The sequence below is a fragment of the Chlorocebus sabaeus genome, chromosome 21, assembly GCF_047675955.1.
Source record: "Chlorocebus sabaeus isolate Y175 chromosome 21, mChlSab1.0.hap1, whole genome shotgun sequence".
NCBI classification, from domain to species: domain Eukaryota; kingdom Metazoa; phylum Chordata; class Mammalia; order Primates; family Cercopithecidae; genus Chlorocebus; species Chlorocebus sabaeus.
Window position 1 is genome coordinate 34,716,200 of NC_132924.1, and position 18,079 is coordinate 34,734,278.

At 50.8% G+C, this 18,079-nt stretch overlaps 1 protein-coding gene and 2 long non-coding RNA genes across 12 annotated transcripts in view; 1 reads left to right on the forward strand and 2 right to left on the reverse strand.

Moving 5' to 3' along the window:
* HOXA3 (homeobox A3) overlaps positions 1 to 17,432 on the forward strand; it is a 45,393-nt gene extending 27,961 nt beyond the window's left edge. For 2 of the 6 annotated variants that reach the window (XM_007981807.3, XM_073009026.1), the window contains 3 exons: positions 1,832 to 1,914; positions 13,677 to 14,322; positions 15,718 to 17,432. In XM_007981807.3, coding sequence (XP_007979998.1) covers positions 13,797 to 14,322; positions 15,718 to 16,523 — 1,332 coding nt within the window. In that variant the 5' untranslated portion in view covers positions 1,832 to 1,914; positions 13,677 to 13,796 and the 3' untranslated portion in view covers positions 16,524 to 17,432. Of the gene's footprint in view, positions 1 to 1,831; positions 1,915 to 4,760; positions 4,963 to 5,614; positions 5,687 to 5,793; positions 6,343 to 8,388; positions 8,820 to 10,680; positions 10,789 to 13,676; positions 14,323 to 15,717 lie in introns of those variants that run through there. The other 4 variants (XM_038004766.2, XM_073009025.1, XM_007981808.3 and 1 more) reach the window with 4 other exon arrangements.
* LOC103226322 (uncharacterized) lies at positions 1,589 to 10,757 on the reverse strand. Of its 5 annotated transcripts, XR_012090324.1 has the most exons (3): positions 10,651 to 10,753; positions 2,444 to 2,549; positions 1,589 to 2,006 (listed from the first exon to the last, which is right to left on the reverse strand). It is a non-coding gene; the product is annotated as an uncharacterized lncRNA (long non-coding RNA). The 5 variants fall into 5 exon arrangements; XR_012090323.1 differs by having other exon boundaries at positions 1,589 to 2,549; XR_012090326.1 differs by lacking the exon at positions 10,651 to 10,753 and adding an exon at positions 10,408 to 10,506 and having other exon boundaries at positions 1,589 to 2,549.
* LOC140709654 (uncharacterized) lies at positions 5,711 to 6,948 on the reverse strand. The gene is made up of 2 exons (XR_012090328.1): positions 6,209 to 6,948; positions 5,711 to 5,794 (listed from the first exon to the last, which is right to left on the reverse strand). It is a non-coding gene; the product is annotated as an uncharacterized lncRNA (long non-coding RNA).
* Positions 17,433 to 18,079: the final 647 nt, after the last annotated feature.

Sequence of the window (18,079 nt, forward strand, 5' to 3'; positions counted from 1 at the left end):
CCGGGGAGCGCGCCGCGTCCGGGGAATCGTGAGTTCGGGCTTGGGTTTTCTGCGGTCACATCCTGGCTTTGGTGATGAAGTGGGACGGATGCGCAGACAGTTGGTAATGTTCTGATTCACGCTGGGGAAGGCTGCAGAGATACCACAGGAAGGGCGCGCGGCTTTGTTCAATTTTCCCGGCGTTCATAAATCACCCGCGCCGGGCGAGCGAGGGAGCAAGCGAGCGCCAAAAACGCGGAGAGCGAGGCCACGGCGGCGGTGGCGGCCATTGCAGAGTGAGAGACCTGGGCAGCATCTCTCTGTGACTCATTAGTCTGAACGATTTATGGGGGACAGCAGCCATGAATATTAGACTTGGGGATAAGGAAACAGCAAAAATAATAATAACCATAATAATTACATACTCCTAAGTGTCACGCAGGGGAGTGCTGGATGGAGGCATAGCGGATCTTTATCGGGTGAAATTGAGAGGCAAAGTGCGGGATGGCTGAGTCCACCTTGCTCACGGTCATGCCAGGATCCCCAAGACCAGTGGGCACTCCCTTTGGGGACACAGAAAACAAGTTTGAACAAGAGAAAGGGGGCGCAGCGTGGATCTTAAGTCCTTTTCCTTTGCTTTGTGGGGGCTGCGGGTCGAATGGTGGCAGAGCGCAGCTGCTGGTGTGCGGCCACTTGTTCAACGTGCTGGGGTGGGGGCTCCGAAGCCAGGGGTCAGGAGACTCCTCGGCTATTTGATAGCCCCTCTTAGTGCTATCTACAAAATTGCATGAAGGCAGACAGACAGCGGAGGGCTGGTTTGGGGCAGGCTGGGGTAAGAGGTTACCTGGGTCTGAGTGAAGGGGTAGTGGGGGCAGGGATAGGTCTGTAGACGCAAAGGGCTCGCAGAGTCCCAGCGGAGCGCAGAACTTCTCCAAGCCAGGGTCCGGCGAGTGGACGATTCTTTGCCCCTTTCCCAGCGTCTCCCACTCCCAGAAAGCTGACTGCTGGCTCGGTGACCCATTTGTTGGTTAGAGGGCAAGAGAGGGTTGCAAACATTGTGAGGGACGAGATTTGAGCAGAATCAAGGCATCAAATCGGCCTGTGGCCGCTGCGCAAGGCCAGGCAGGAGCAGGGCCCCTGAGCAGGTATTGTACCAGCCGGCGTCCCTTCCAGTTTCCAGCAGTCTTAGCTGGCCTGCTCTGAGGGACTAGGTGCTGCGGTAGCCCCGCCAGCCCACTAGGACCTAGAAGGAACGCACCTAGAGTTGAATAAACCAGAAGACAAAACCTCCCAAGACTGCCTCTGGCCAGTGGACTGAGTTCGGGTCTGATTTCGCGCCAACAGAAATGAACACTATTAGTGAGGTTTCAGGAGAGTCCGTGATTGAATGCTCTCAGACAAGGCTTCCTTTTGTTAGGAAAGGAAAATCAAGCGAGCATTCACATTCTCCAAGTTGGGGTGCCTGAGGAGAGAGCTCTCTGAGAGCAGTCCACACCACCAGTAAAGCCACTTCCACCCTCTCAGCTTCCTCTACTTCATTTTCTTGTCTTCCCCATTCTACCCCCCGCACCCCCCTCCCCCAAAAAAAAGAAAGAAAAAGGAGAAAGTATGGGTGTGGAGATGGAGTATGTATTTATTTTACAAAAATAAATCACCATCTTCGGGCCATTTGTAGACTGGAACATTTCGAGCAATGAGTGCGCCGCATGGACGAGTGCCCTGGCGACTTCTTGGTGTTCGCGTCACCTCCAGGGCCACCTTGGCGCCCACAGGAGCCGCGCTTCCCACTCCCGGCCTCCAACTCCCTTCCCTCGCAGCCGCCATTCACCTTCTGCTGTTTATTTGTCTGCAGAGCGCCTGGACACCGGAAAAGGCGATTCCCTGAGCGCCTGGAGTTGGAGACAATTTCTGGTTCAGATTTAAACATCTTTCTAGGTAAGCGCTGCTCCAAAACTCTTCGCCGCGTGGGACTTTGCACCAGGGCGGCTGGGAGGAGTTGGCCCTCCACGGTTCCTGGCAACTGCGGCCTGTTGAAAGAGGTTCTGGTCAATATTTAACTTCAGAGGAGTTTGGAATTGGATTCCTTTAAGCTTCTTGCCCTGCGAATGCGGGGCGTCAGGCAGACAAAGAGCCTACCCCAAAGCTAGCGATGGGCAGGAGAAGCGGTTGCAGAAGGCAAAGATGGGTTGTGGAGAGTCAGAGGGGGTGTGCTTGTTTCTTCCTGCAAGCTCCAAACCACCACACTGAACTTCAGGGCAAAAGCAAGTAAAGGCCACGGGCACGGGCGCGGCGGCCGCTGCGTGGGCTGCTTTCCTTGTCGACTGAGGCGACTGAGGAGGCTGTGAGTTAAGAAATTGTCGACAGCCCCAGCCCCGCTGTTGAGGAAAACTTGTATCACTGCCTTGCAGTTTCTTAGGTCCTTTTGACTTTCCTTCGGCATGAGAAAGATTGCTGTATTTCTAACCTTTAGGACTTAGCAGACAGCGGGTCTTCTCCCCTCTTTCATCGGGGCTCATCATGGGTTCTTCCTACGGGAAAAGCATGGTTTTCTGTCTTGACATTTTCTTTTCCTATTCGAAACAAGGGAAAACTCTTTTAAGTTATTTTCAAGTTCTGACTTAATTTGTAGTCTTAGTTTGGGATGCAGGGAGGCAATTACTGTGGTTTATTACCTTGTAAAAGATCCATAAATTACGTGCCTGTTTGGGGGAGGGGCTGCTGGAATAGCTTTCAAAAGCATGGTATGAAGGAATGGGTTTGCTTTGTTCTTTCCGTAATTACTTCTTTTTAAAAAGTTTTGAGATTTTGTATTCTATTCCTTGGCCTCAGTCTTCCCTTAAATTTGCCCCCAAATAGATATCAGGTTGTTAATTAATTGCAACATGATATTCAGTGGTGCTTTAAGGCTGATATGGTGTTCTGGATACAATTATTTTTTCCAATAGAAGGTAAACAGAGCAATAGTCAACCTGGGTTACTTTCTCAGCTACTGTATGTCTGTTTATATCAAATATAGATGGAACGTTTCAGGAATTTGTAACTCTGTGTATATGATTTCCATCTCAGCAAACAACAGAACAATTACATGTACAAATAGTTGCAGGAGTTTGGGGCCTTATGTAAACACAATATACACATCCACACGTGTCCAGAGAACTTGGCCCATTTGTACTACCCTTGCACCCATAGGAAATATCTCATGTTAAATAAGAATCTATCATACACACACACACACACACACACACACACACACACACACACAGTGGGCTAAGAGAGCCTTACCTGATGCTGAGTAGAAAATCCACTAGATTTAAGAAATGGGACAAAAATGTTAAGTGTACTTTTGACAGAGAAATCAGATTACAGTGTTTGAGTACAGATATATCTAATCTGCCAACAGCCTTGCAAATATTGACTAACGGTCTGTATCCTTGGTTGCCTGCTTTTTCCAAGCCAACTTTCCCCCTATTTTGGCTCTGGTGACCAGGACCACAGCATGAGTCCCAGCCCAGGCCAAGTTGGAGGCCAGTGAAGTGAGTGAAGAGGGACTGGCAGCTGGGTTTTTAAAAGGCCTGTAGCTTTGCTCCAGGAAAGTGGATTGCAGAGTGGCAAAGGAGAACTCTCAGCTGCTGGTTCCCCAGATAGGCTGCCCAGGCCAAGACCTCTCATAGAGAAGCTGCTTTTTTTTTTTTTTTTTTTAACCTCAAAAGTTAAATGTCTTTTGACTTCGCAGATTTTTCCCTTCTCATCCCACCAAATCACCCCATCCCACCCCAAGTCGTTAATGTTAATTGTTAAACAGCAGTTGGAGCATTAACTGGGATGTTAGCAGCCCTGTGGAGGCCCCAGGCTGGAGCTGAGATGCCTCTGAGCTTTGCTGGCGTTAAGGCATTTCTCTGAAGCAGTACCAATGACTTCTCTCATTGATTTATGGCTTTGCTTTTTTTTTTTTTTTTTTTTTTTTGACAGAGTCTCGCTCTGTCCCAGGCTGGAGTGCAGTGGTGTAATCTCAGCTCACTGCCACCTCTGTCTTCTGGTTTCAAGTGATTTTCCTGCCTCATCCTCCCAGCTAGCTGGGATTACAGGCATGCACCACCATGCCTGGCTAATTTTTGTATTTTTAGTACAGACAGGGGTTGCACCATGTTCAGGCTGGTCTCGAACTCCTGACCTCGTGACCACCTACCTCGGTCTCCCAAAGTGCTGGGATTACAGGCATGAGCCACCGTACCCGGCCAATTTATGGCTTTAAGAGTTTTCATTTGCTTGACTGTTCTGAGAGTTTTTAAGGGGACCCCTTCCCATCTTTGAGTTGATGCCTCTTCAGAAACTTGGGGGTGGGGAGGAATTTGCCAGTAATACCTCCAGGTTCCTTTCTAGGGTATCTGGAGAGCTCAATGTGAATGATTGGTGAGGGGTATGAGGGAGGCAGCAGTGAGAAAGAGAGGAGTGAGTTTTTGGGGGACAGGAGAATGCTTTTTGGAAACCAGCTCTTACTCCTGTCCTCTATCCCCCAAACCTGAGAGAGACAGGTTTTCACTTGGAGTTCTTACTTTCCAGCTTGTAACTTAGATAAGAGCTGGAAAAGTTCACATGGAGGTTCTCTTCCAGCTACACCACAGATTGAACCTTACTGAAATACTGTCACCAGCTTAGGCCAGGACTTGCTTCCAAGGGATTAGGTCTCTTCTTTTATTGCCCTTCTGATTTGGACAACCCATGACCAGGTTCTCTTATTAAGGACCTTGCATTTTCATCAGACCCCTTCTGTTCCTCTGCAGGGGAGGAGTGAAGGGGAGGAATCACATCATGCACAGCCGCCTGCAGCTGCTGTGAGTCCTCACACTTAGGCACAGCCAGCTGAAGACCCATTCTCCAGGAACAAAAGAATATGGCCTGAGGATCTCACTAGCCTCAGAGCATTCTCAGAAGTTCAGAAACTAAGACCAGAAAAGAGAAGATTTTTAGACGGCTCATGAAAGGGTACAGTGTTGAAATTAGTGAGCAAAGTCACTAGGCAGAAGGCAGGAGTAGGGGTGGAATCAGGGGTGGGAGCAGCTTATTTGTTTCAGTTAGGTTCTTCCTGAGCACAGTTGGTTCTCTACTGGTTTTCTGCTCAAGATTATTTTGAGAGTTCTGAAGGGGGCTCTTTCTCATCTTTGAGTTTATGTCTCTATAGGAACTTGTGTGGGGATGGGGGTAGAATTTGCTGGTGGACACAGAATTGTCTTGGAAAAGTGGGTGGACAGACCTGCCTGTGGAGAGGTCCCAGATTGCCTTGCCTTGTTAACTTAAGGCACTCCGGTGAAGGTTGATTCTTTCTTTTCCTTTTATTTTCTTTTTTTTGGGGGGTGGGGGGAGGGTCTCTTGCAGAGCAATTAGATCATTTCCTCTGATATTTTTCATATTTAGAAACCTATAATTCCATGTATCACTCAGCTGTGTACTGAGGAAATGCTTAAGTGCAAGTTTGGTCAGGGCACTAGGTTTCTCTAGATTTTGCAAAACCCAGACCCGCCACTCTATAGCCAAGCACATCTTTCCTAGTGGGCTCCCACTGAACAGAACCAACTGGACTTGGAGGAGATGCTTTAACCTTTTGTCAGGTAATTATTGTCCTTTTTGGTTTCTCTAGTGGCTGTGGTGTATGGTGTGCGTGTTAGCAAATTCCATACAATGGCAGGCTGTGAGGAAGTCCGCTGTCCAGGTCAGTTATTTCTGGGCCTGCCCCTTGCCTTTTGATATACTGGCCTGCCGGCCAGAGGAGACTGGGGTGCATGGGTGTGCAGGATCCAGCTTGTCCGTGGGTGGGAGGCTGTAAGGAAAGTTAAAAGGATTTTTAAAATGTGAATAGCATTGCTGTACCCTTGTATTTGGAATGTGTGTAAAGAAATGTAAGTGGAGATAAGCTTGTATGTCTTGCATGGCATTCATGGGGAGATGGCTCCCAGCATCCTATTGCTTAGACAGAACTCTTAAACTCAAAACTGCTGGTCAAGGTTCCCCACCTACCCTCCCCCAAAGCTAAATATTCTGTTTGGCAACCTAGTTCCTTCAGTGGTTCCATATTTCAAATAAAAGGATTTAAGTTGACGTATGACCACGTGAGCACATAATACAGCGCATTATTGTGGCATTTGGAGCGGAGACCCAGGCAGGCTTCGCCTGTGATTACGTTTTCTAGATTCTCTACAGAGCCAGAGCTTTCCCCCAACCCCCACGCACCCACCTCCTCCTTCTTCTTCCCCTTCTCCGGAGAGCGCTCTCTGAGCCGATTGCAGTTTTCAGCACTCATGGAGCGGTTCTGGGCGAGTTAGCCGATGGAAGTCGAGGCCATACCAGGAGGATGGAATTTATTTTAAGGTATTTCCGCTGATTGTTCATATCTAGAGTGAGTTATGGCTGTGAGAGACAAAGGTCAGGCGAGGAGACCCTGGCTCATGGACAGGACCCTCAGCCTCTCTCTTCCTTTGTTTCTCTTTTAGAACCGAAACCATATGAAAGATTCCCGGTAGCGCCTCAGACTCTGAGTTTAATTCCCTGGAAAGTGTTGGGGGTGTAAAGGAGGGGGCACTAGGGGGGCACCGAGGTGGGCCCAATGGCCCCCAGTGCAAGGGTGGCTTTGTCCATTGTAGCAGGGCACGGCTGGAGTCTCAGGAGCTGATCCCCAGGCAGAAAGAGGGTACCGAAGCCAGGTGCAGGCTGAGGTGGATCGGCTTGTAGGGCTAGACTGCCTGGGAGGCATGGGGGATGGGTGGGTGAGAAGAGGAATCTCTCCTCCATGGTGGTGTTTTCAGGCAGGGGATGGAGGGTTAGGGCTGACCTGAGCAGCCTGAGCAGCTGGAAGAGGGAAATCGATGAGGGAAATGTGCAGATGCGCTGCCATTTTATTGATGATGCTTCCAGGCACTTTGTTTAGTGCCAGATTGCAGAGCATGCTTCCCCACAAGCCGGCCCCAAGGATCTGAACTGGAGGGCCCGCCATTGTTTCCCTGAGCACCCTCTGCCCCAGAGGGCTGAAGAAAGACAGCTCAGACCTAGGAGAGCCTTGGGGTGGGGTGAGCATGCTGGATGCCCAGGGGCTCCTTATTCTAACATTCAGGAGACAGAGGAAGGAGGGAGCCAGGATTAGGTTTGGACTTCATCAGTGTGCCTGATCTGGGCATTCCTTGTATACCCCCAGCTAGCTTGGAGAGTTCCAGAACTGGCCAGTGGGGCCTGGGTTGGAGGGAAGTCCAGAGACAAGAATCCTCAGGAAGCAGAGGCAGACATCTCTCCACTTCATAGCCCCCAAAACAGAGCTGTAGCCAGGGTGGAGGCAGATGAAAGTTAAACTGCATGTTTCCAGATTATTGGGAATGCCCCAGCTAATTGGGCTTTGGGGACCCCACACTCCAGGGAAGGGTGGAAACTCCCTGGAAAGTGCAGGAAACTCTACTTTATTCTGCTCCTTGGAGTAGGGAAAGGGATGCTTATAAGGAGTCAGAGGTTGGATTTGCCCCTTTGACTTCTTAAAATATAGATTATTTCTTTCCGTACTTGAAAAAAAAAATCAAATCAGGCATCCCCTACTTGAGTGGGATTTACTACCCCAGAACGAAAGGGCCCTTCTGCTCTCCCCAGTGCCGGCCTCAGCAGTAACCATGTTTAACTGAGGCCCTTTCAAGTGCTCTAAAACACCCCTTGGAAATAAAATGTAAGCTTTAATTGCTGTTCAATTACTTGTCAGCATTTCATATGATTTATGACCTAGTTCTGGCGCATTTTTGACCCAGTTAAAGACTCATAAATAATATAGTTTTGCTAGAAAGAATGAGAGAGAGAATAGAGGTCTGTTAGAGGCATCTTTTTATTGTTGCTTCAGTGCCAGCAAGCTGAATAAATATCTAAGGATGGACTCTGGTTCTATATAAAAGCATGCACAGTGAGAAGCCAAGAGCCACATTTATAGAGCTCAGATTGTTTTTTCCTCCCATGAAAGTGCTAAAGTCAGTCCATTATGTATAAACTATGAGATATCAAAAAAGGCTGGTTCCCTTCTACCTCAAAATGCCAGCTTCACCCTCACAAGCAAGTACATTTCCTCAATAATATTCCTCCTTATTCTGTGATTTTGATACCTCTTCTTACCCACGATATTCCTCACCTTCCTCCCTGGCTGCACAGCCTTGGAACCGCCAGAGGCCCTCTTAGACGCCTTCAGGAGGACACCCCCTTGAACGGTAGAAAGGCACCACGGGCACCTTTGCTGCTCCAAGTATTCTTCTAGTGCTGAGAAAAATCTTTTCTTCTAGTTCCCCTAGATGAGAGATCGGGAGCCATGGGGATTTGGGGGAATTGGTGGAACCAAGGGGTCTTCTCAGTAAAGAAAAGCTCTGCGGTTTTGGCGGAGCCGGGTGAACTGCTGTGGGATTTGTCTAGAAAGGGCTCAGAGACGGCGGCCGGTAATTTCTGGAGGTGGAAATCAACAACCGGCATTTTCGCTTAAAAAACAAAACAAAACACCAGTAACAAACCGACAAATAAAAACATTCCACCAGTATAAATTATTATTTTAAAATCCTCTCGCCTACGTTTGCTCCAAAGCCAGTCCTTTGGATTTCAGCAGAGCGGCTTGAGGCTGGGGCACCGAACATCTGCGTGCCAGGACGCCGGACCTTCGTCTTGAGGTCGGAGCCCCACTTCTGCCCGCTGAGGCCCGCGGCCCGCGAGCCACGTATCGGGGCGGATAGAGGCCCTGGCCGGAACGAAGCTCCAGCCCCAGATCTCCCTGGGCTCCCGCGGCTCCTCAGGTCCGGTCCCCGCGTTTTGCCCGGCAGGGTCTTGGCGCCAGTGGAAAGGTATGCATTCCGGGCGACCCAGCCCTAGCTCGGGCGCCCTCGGTCACTATGGCCCAGAGAATCCCTTCTCCCGGCAGGTTCTCACGGAGAGCTGGCCTTCCCGGCAGCTGGCTTAGCTGAGAAGGCGGTGAGAGTCGCGTCAGCAGTTTGGAGGAGAAAGTGCGGGTTGATTATTGACCCACGCCTTCTTTCTTCAAATGCCACATCCGACCGGGCGGGTTTGAAGAGAAAATGCCGCCGAACGGATTTTTGCGGCTGGCTCTCACCTCCTACGCGGCCGGCTCCCCCTTTCAAGTTGCTCTGCAATATGCCATAAGGAGCAAGTGTTTGCTGTTTTGTGCTCTGTTTACAGCTTTGGGGCGCCGAGTCATAAATCTTGCCCAGCCATAAATGACAAAAACCATTGGTATGCATGAGGCCACCCTGGCCCGGAGTGCTTTTTGATTTCTCCCTTTTCCCCTGGCTTTGTTTTTGCTCTAAGGTGACACTTTGGCTCCTTGACAGTTTAAACATACTACTTATATTTTTAACACCTTCCTTTGAGAAGGACCCGCCGTTGACGCCTTGGGATTGCAGGAAATCTCCATTTCTCTCTTTTTGCCACACTCATAACCCTTGCAGAGTTTGCTTCTGAAGCTGGGGAGCAAAGGAGGCTTTAGGAGGAAAATCATCCTCTTTCAAGTTGTGGCAATATTACCAGGCAAATTCGAACCTTTCTTTTGCCCAGCTCAGCGTTACTCTATCCCACTAATGAGGAAAATATGTATATGTGTGTGTATGAAAAACCACATATTCCTCTGCCCTGTGTGTGTGTGTTTATATATATATATGATATCAGTTTCTGTTGGGGTCAGAGCTTTCTCTGTCTTCCCTGCGGGTGAGCTGCGTGTCTGCACTGTGAAATGGGCACACGAGCCCTGGAGATCCGCATTTCTAAACACCCTTGTGTGTACCTGAGCCTGGAGCATCCCATTTCACTGCTGGAACAAGTGTCTGTCTCTCCCAGGACACTTCCCTCCTGGCTGCTAAGATGTCAGCAATTTCTGCCTAAAAATATAACCAAAGAGAGCCCAGTTGGCTCTTTGGGGTCCCTAGAGAAAAGCCTTATCCCAGCTCCCCACACCCCCACCCAAAGATCTGTTTGGGGGTTGCAGGTGAAATAAACTGGGCAAAGTCTGGGAAACTCACTTTTCTTGGTTCTTTTTCCCCTCACCCCACAATTGGAAGTGTCCAGGGCAGAGGAATATGTGGTTCTATTCTATTCTCAAACGAATTTCTAAGAAATAGAGCCCAGCAAGATAGCCCCTTTGTGAGAGCCGTTTGTCCTCATTAGCATAATTTTCCTGGACTTTAGTGACGCCTGGGAGCAGGAGAGGGAGGGCGTTGGGGGGTGGGGGCAGGCTGCCCTCCTCCCGCCACAGCCGAGCTCCCCTTCTCCCTCCGGTCCCTCCCCTTGCCTCAGCCCCATCCCCCACACCGGCCCGCGCTTCCCCAGGCGCCTTGGTCTCCCCTCCCGCCCGCCCCAGCACCCCCCACCGCACCCCCGGACCAGACGCTACTCCGCGTGTAATATTCATAAGAAACATACCCAAGTCGGTGCCACTAGCCCAGGCAGAGCCCGGCGCCGCGCTAGCGCTTATCTCCGGGCCGCGGCTGCTGCCCTCGGGAAGGGCAGAGGGCGGGGGTGTGGGGGAGGGGTGGGTGGGTGGGTGGGGTGGGTGGGAGGGGGTCCAAGCCGCCCCAGTCGGCCCTGGACAAGCTGTGCTGGAGCAGCGAGGCGGCCACGCTCTGCGCGGCGGTGACCGGGCCTCAGGGTCTCCCGCCCGCCTACCGTATCAGCTGATGCTGAGGGTCGGTGCCCATCCCGCGCGGAGGGGACCCGGCCGGGCCGCCGAGCCAGGCCGGGGGCCGGAGCCGGTGTCTGAGCCTGAGCCCGAGCCTGCGCTTGCGGCGCTCGTCAGAAGTTAAGGTAAGCAGGGCCGCAACCGGCCGCTCCCGGCGCTGAATGGCGGAGTTTACGTCTCGGTGATTTATGGCTGCAGACTTAAATCTCGGTTCAAGAAGAGTTCACAAGCCGGAGCTTCCTTCCCGGCAGTGACTGATACCCTTACACTTCGAGTTCAGGCCGCTTTCCCATCCCCGCCCCCACCTCTTGTCTCTCCCCTAGCCCAGCCTTAACTTTTCTGGGTTGCAGAGAGAAGGAGAGGTGGGCAGGGGACTCGGGGCTCCTATCCGACGAACCCGCTCAGATTTGGGGTGAGGGAAGGCTAAGGAAGAGGAGGGAACGGGAAGAGGGAGCGATGTCTGAAGGACGGAGGGTGAATTTGGACACATCTTCCAGAGAAGCAATAGGGCTTGCTTCTTGCACTCAATTTAGCCTCTTCAACTCTTTTTCGGCTCTTGCACCTGGAGATTATTGTCCAGAAACAGATCTTTGTGGAGGAATCTCCCCTCATCCCCAGCCCTTGCTTGGCAGTGCAAAGCAAAGTTTCCTGACTGGCAAATCTCCAACTTCTTTACTAGGTTGCAAACTTTGGGGGCTGGGTTGGGGTGTGGGGATGTATGAGCTCCAAGGTAGTGGTCTGCTGACCTCAAACAATGGGAAGGATTTTGGTGGGATTCCAGAATCGAATTCATATTTTAAGTTTATGGGGGCTGTTGTATGCTCTTTGATTTTCAAAGATATTTTTGTTATTTTGAAAAACAATGCACAACTTGATAAAAAGACTTAAGTAAGTAGTAGGCTGGTATAACCTGTGATAATGGATTAGCAAGTCACTAGAAATATTGCATGTGCAAAATCAACTTAATTTTGTTTTATCTAATATCTTGCTGTTCGAGTGTCTAATTTTCTTAACCTGACATTTTATTTTACACAAGCCTGGTATCTAAAAAATTTATAATGGCCGACATTAACTCTGCCAAATGTAATCGGAACTGTTTTCAGTAAAAGAAAAGGAAATTGATACATTAAATTGCTATTCAGTTTTATTTTATACTTTATTTACTTTCAACCATGGTATGTGTAGCTTCCTATTTCCAAAAGAGGAACAATGCTCCGGGGCTCATGATCACTGACAATAACTCTGGATAAGGGATGCTGTAATTTTTAATTGAGGTTCTGGAAAATTAATTGTGCCTGTTTTGCAGATGTTGGTCAGATTGTTGGCTTAATAATTAAATCTAAAGGAGTCCATTATTAGCAATGGAATTATAATCATCTACTGGTAGATGCAATACATTATCTTTTTTTTTCTAGTTAACAAAGCATCTAATATTCCTGGAAAATGTGAATAATTCTGGGACTCAATATATATAGTTGGACTGAATGTTAATCATTTTCTTTTGAATTTGTTATAATTTTCTTAAGTGGTCAGAGGGACTAACATTCCCAGTGTGTGTGGGGGTGAATATTTGAAACTCACATGGAACTTTTCTTTGCTGAGAACTAGAGGTTGACCATGCAATGGTTGAAAACAAAAAGAAAACAGATTGAACTTTTGCAAACTGCTTTCTAAATGAAAGAGGGTTGAAGGGGTTTTCAACTGCTTTTTAGATTTTCAGGGTTATCCTTTACTTGGAATTTCTGAAGCAGGTAAATAGGCCAAGTAACAAATATCAACAACAACAACAGTACACAAAGATCAGGAAACTCTGGCAGGATTTTATGGCTTGTGCTTCCATCCCTCGTCCGGAGCCAGATGACCCCCATACATCAAATTACATAGCAGTTTCTAAGACAGAACCTATTATCGTTAAGTTGGAAGGAGAGTTCAAGCCGTGGTCATGGAGATGAACGCTGGTTTTTCAGGTTCCTGGAGGGTTTTTTTTTCCTCTCTAATCCATCATGTTTTAACAGGTAGAATTTGATAGTTGCCCCGAATAACAGCACCTCAGAAAGTCCAAGATAGGAGGTTCTGGGAACCTCCTGTAACCGGGGGAAAGAAGTAAAGAAGTGGGGGTGGCTTGCTGGGAAGTGCCTAAGAAACAGGGAGAGGAAAGGAGTAAAGAACTCTCCAGGATTTTAGTTGTGACTTGCTGGGTGGGGTGTTACTGTTGGTCCCTCCTGCAAACACACACACACACACACACACACACACACACACACACACACACACACACACACACACAATGTGTTCCAACCAAAGTTTTCCCTCCCTTCTTCTTGGCCACAAGGGGTTCATTTGGGGGAGGTGAGTCATATCCCCAACAAGGTGGATTAACTGCCTAACAAGCTCAGCTTCTGAAATCCAACATGGTTGGATGGGGCAAATTGCCTGAAAATTTTTTGTGCAAACCTCTTTTGGGAGCAGGAAGGTCCAAGAAGGAGCTGGGTGGGAAGTTACTCCATGTCAGGGCTCTTTTGGCAAACATCAGTCCTAAAGCCGAGAAAACATTGGCAACCCAAGCTCCCCTTTGCCTCCTCGTTCCCTTCCCAAGGTTCCCAGAGTGGAGGAGTCTTGGTCCCTCTGGAGGAGGCCAAGGAGCAGAAACTAAGCGACACCCCAAGTTTCTTCTTCCCTGGAAAAGAAAGCTCCCAGCCTTGTTCCTTTCTAGCCTATCAAGCCTTTCTCCTTTTGGACCCCGGCTCCTGAGAGTCGGCTTCCAGCCCTCACTCATTCTCCTTCTCTCTCCCCGGGAAATCCCCCAACTCCAGACGCAAGTTAAGCAAATATTTGTAGCTGCCAGTAAATTCCAGCGGTTTTTTTATAGCGCGGCTCCCTGCGCCCGGGGCCAAGTCGTGCTGCTAAATATTGCTGACCACTTTTTCTTTTATGGCTTTCATGTCACTTAGCTATTGAGAGTAAGATGGATTTGCGCGGAGCCCTCACCGCGCTGCGCTTCTCGCCCCCCTAGGTCTGCGCGGGGCGGCCATTGGCGGCGGAGTGTCACGTGACCGCGGGGGCGTGCCAATGTGCGCCCTCACGAGTGTCAAACCCCTGTCAGAGTGTGCGATCAAGATCGTGAAACAACGCGATGCAAAAAGCGACCTACTACGACAGCTCGGCGATCTACGGTGGCTACCCCTACCAGGCAGCCAACGGGTTCGCTTATAATGCCAATCAGCAGCCGTACCCGGCGTCCGTCGCTTTGGGTGCCGACGGCGAGTACCATCGACCCGCCTGCTCCCTCCAGTCTCCCTCCAGCGCCGGGGGCCACCCCAAGGCACACGAACTGAGTGACGCGTGCCTGCGCACCCTGAGTGCCCCACCTAGCCAGCCTCCAAGCCTGGGCGAGCCGCCCCTGCACCCGCCGCCGACCCAGGCCGCGCCCCCTGCCCCACAGCCGCCTCAGCCCCCACCTCAGCCCCCTGCACCTACCCCTGCCGCGCCCCCGCCTCCCTCTTCTGTCTCCCCACCTCAGAATGCCAGCAGCAACCCCACCCCCGCCAACGCGGCCAAGAGCCCCCTGCTCAACTCACCCACAGTGGCCAAACAAATCTTCCCCTGGATGAAAGAATCTCGACAAAACACAAAGCAGAAAACCAGCAGCTCTAGCTCAGGTAAAGGAGTGCCTTCTGGAAGAGGGTCCTCTGGCCTGGCTCCCGGTCCCAGAGCTACTGCCCACGACATCTAGCACAACCTAGGAGCGATGGGGCATATCTGGAATTCACTACTCCCACACCACTGCCCACCAAAAAGGTTTTCAGAGTCTTTGCAACTTAGGGAGGTGATAGGTCTCTGTAGGCTGGAAAACCCCAGAGACTTGCTGGGAGTCCCTCTGGACTTCTCCAAGGGCAAGTAGGGTCTAGTGCAGTTGGAATCCCTTCTTGCTCCACTCTTGGAGTTAGGACCTCTGTGCAGAAACAACCTGAGCTCCACTGTCTATCTTTTTAGCATAGCTCTTCTAATAAAACAGTGACATCCTCTCCATACTACAATGTGGCAGAATAAAAACAGGCCTAATCACCCTCCAAGACAGAATCAATGCTTTGCCTATAATCAGAGCCAATTTTTGCTCCAGCAGATGGAGTGGCTGCCTTACCTCTGGGAAGACCTTACTCAGACTTAGTACAATGAAAGCAGCCAAAGATCTCCTGGAGGAGGGGGATGCAGACTTGTCATCCTAATGGGAACCACATGGGCCTCCTGGAAGCAGGCTCCAGTAGAGGAAAGGCCCCAGGCCTTAGGCTTCCTAGCATTTTGGTTACCTTTGCCCCTCCCTTCTCCAGTTGCCAGTGCCCTGCTCTGAGCCTGAGCATCTGGGACCTCCATAGCTAGGATCTGGGGGGCCAGGGAGGACAGAAGGGTACAAGATTAGTGGACAAAAGCCGGGGCAGGCTGCTTGATGACATAGGGAACCCTAAAGAATAGGACTCGGCATGAAGGGCCTAGGCCTCCCCACCAGAAATACCTTCAATGGGATCTCTTCTTTGGGCCTTCTCTGCCCAAAGTTTGAGGTTTCCAGTCTGCCCATCTCCTCTGGGTAGAGAGAAAAAAGTGGCCAGTTGAAGCTACTGCCTAATTATTGTCGGACAGTGTGGGAGGGGAATGAGTGTGTACATTAGGTTTCCCACATTTCAGTTACTGTGAAGGGAATTGAGATGCTGAGACTGGCCCACAGGGAGGCTGTTGTCCGATAGGCCAAAGGGACCAGTAAATGAGTCAGAAAGTTAATAGCTCTAAAAAGAAAATCCAGACCAGGAAGGCAAACCGGGAGTTCTACTTCTCTGTCCTTTCCCCCTTGAGAAGCCTGTGATTTGTTCCTTGGCTGAATGGGGAGTACCGCTGTTTTACCCACCAGGAGAAGAGAAGAGCACCTAGTTCCTTCTTCTCTCTGGGACCTGACAGATTCAGGAACCTTTGGGGCCTGGTGGAAGGAGGGGCCGGGCTGGGTCAGGGGCTGGGCGGGGCCGCGGCTTCCCCTGACGCCGCTCTTCCTCTCTCTGTCCTCGCAGGCGAGAGCTGCGCTGGCGACAAGAGCCCGCCGGGGCAGGCTTCGTCCAAGCGCGCGCGCACGGCCTACACGAGTGCGCAGCTGGTGGAGCTGGAAAAAGAGTTCCACTTCAACCGCTACCTGTGCCGGCCGCGCAGGGTGGAGATGGCCAATCTGCTGAACCTCACTGAGCGCCAGATCAAGATCTGGTTCCAGAATCGCCGCATGAAGTACAAAAAGGATCAGAAGGGCAAGGGCATGCTAACCTCATCGGGGGGCCAGTCTCCAAGTCGCAGTCCCGTGCCCCCCGGCGCCGGTGGCTATCTGAACTCTATGCATTCGTTGGTCAACAGCGTCCCGTACGAGCCCCAGTCGCCCCCGCCCTTCTCCAAGCCCCCCCAGGGTACCTACGGGCTGCCCCCCGCCTCCTACCCTGCTTCCCTGCCCAGCTGTGCACCCCCACCACCCCCACAGAAGCGCTACACGGCGGCAGGGGCGGGCGCAGGGGGCACCCCCGACTATGACCCACACGCTCATGGCCTGCAGGGCAACGGCAGCTATGGGACCCCACACATACAGGGAAGCCCCGTCTTCGTGGGGGGCAGCTACGTGGAGCCCATGAGCAACTCTGGGCCAGCCCTCTTTGGTCTAACTCACCTCCCCCACGCTGCCTCGGGCGCCATGGACTATGGGGGCGCCGGGCCGCTGGGCAGCGGCCACCACCACGGGCCCGGGCCTGGGGAGCCGCACCCCACCTACACGGACCTTACTGCCCACCATCCTTCTCAGGGAAGAATTCAGGAAGCACCCAAGCTCACCCACCTGTGATGGTGGGCTGGTGCTATGCGCCAGGAGAGTCTCCCCCCACCCACCTTTTTTCTTTGGTTGCTTTTTTTTTTTTTTTTTTTTTAGGTTCTTCCTGCCCTTTCCTTCCTTCCTTCCTTTTCTCTCTTCTCCGCCCCCGCACTCCTTTCCCGGTTTCCCCCCTCGTTGGGAAGGCGTTTTTATAGTTTATGTGACGTAGCAATCTTGGTTGCTGGAATGGCTGTATCAGTAGCGATATTTATCTCTTCCTGCTCCTCGATAGGCCACTGGCCCTGCACCCTTTACCTTCTCCACTCTTTGATCAGAAACAGGGTATATGAACAAATTTTCTAGTCGAGTTTTCAATGTGAATTTGTTCGTACATTATGGCTCCCGAGGGGAAGCGATTACTTTTTTTAATTTTAATTTTTTTAATTGCACTTCTTATAAAGAATGAGAAAAAAAAATCAAAGGCGCTTTGAAACAGGGGCTCCCTGTGCAAGGATGACTAAGTGTACGTCTTTCCGTGTGTGTATGCTGGTGAAGTCAGATTTATTTATATTTTTTTGCAAGCATTGAATAATCTAAGTTCTAAATATTATTTATCCCCATCCGTTCATATTTATATTAAAGAAATTCTGTACCCTGATGGTTCAGAGGGTTCTTGGGCCTTTTGTTCAATTGTGTATTGGCGTACTTAGAATTTTTTTTTTATTTCAAAGGGAAGTATAATTCCTTTAAACGGTAATGATGCAATAAAACCAGAGAAGATCCAGCTTTTGAAAACAGTGATTTAGGTTTGTAACATCCGGCATAACTGAAAAAAAAAAAATCTGTAAACGCGAAAAATACTAGATTTGTTTTGAGAATTCTACATTCCTTGCTGCTCACATTCTGAGAAACAAAAAGAAATAAAGTTTTTATTCTGAATAATATACGTGTTAAGAAGGGGTTCCTTGGCTGAAGACGTGGGTCTGCGTGGAATTCAGGCCGAGGCGAGCCGGCAGAGCAGGCCGGGCTTAGCAGCCCTCCGGCTCCAGCATGGGGCCTGGCCAGGCTATTCGCCTGGAAGCTCGGCGAATTCTCAGGATGGCGGCTGGGGCTCCAGGCGGCTGCGGCAGCTCTGGTAACGCCGTGCGGCCGGCCCGCTGGGCTGCCCGGTTCCCAGCTGCTGCGGAGGTAGGCCGAGGGCGCAGGGGCTGCCGAGTGCTGTGCTCTAAAGAAACAAAGGCAGCCCGGCCCAAGGCGCAGCGGGAGCGCACAGGTGCCCCGCGGCCGAGCCGGGGGATAACGCAGGGCGGTCTTCTGCTCCACGCTCTTGCTCGGGTCAAAGTGGACCAACTAACGTCTAAACCTCGGGATTAGCCAGCCGCGCAGAGGATGCCGAGCACTTTACGGGAGCAATCGGACTCCTGGTCTCCTCTGGGATGCTTTGCAGTCTATTACAGTGTCAGAAGGAAAGAATGGTTCCTAAAATCTGCACGCGGAGCGAAACAGTTTGAAAGGGACTGAGGCTCACCCGGGTCTCCAGCAAACGGAGGACTGAGCTGGGGAGAGTCACCTGAGCCAGTCCTTCCCTG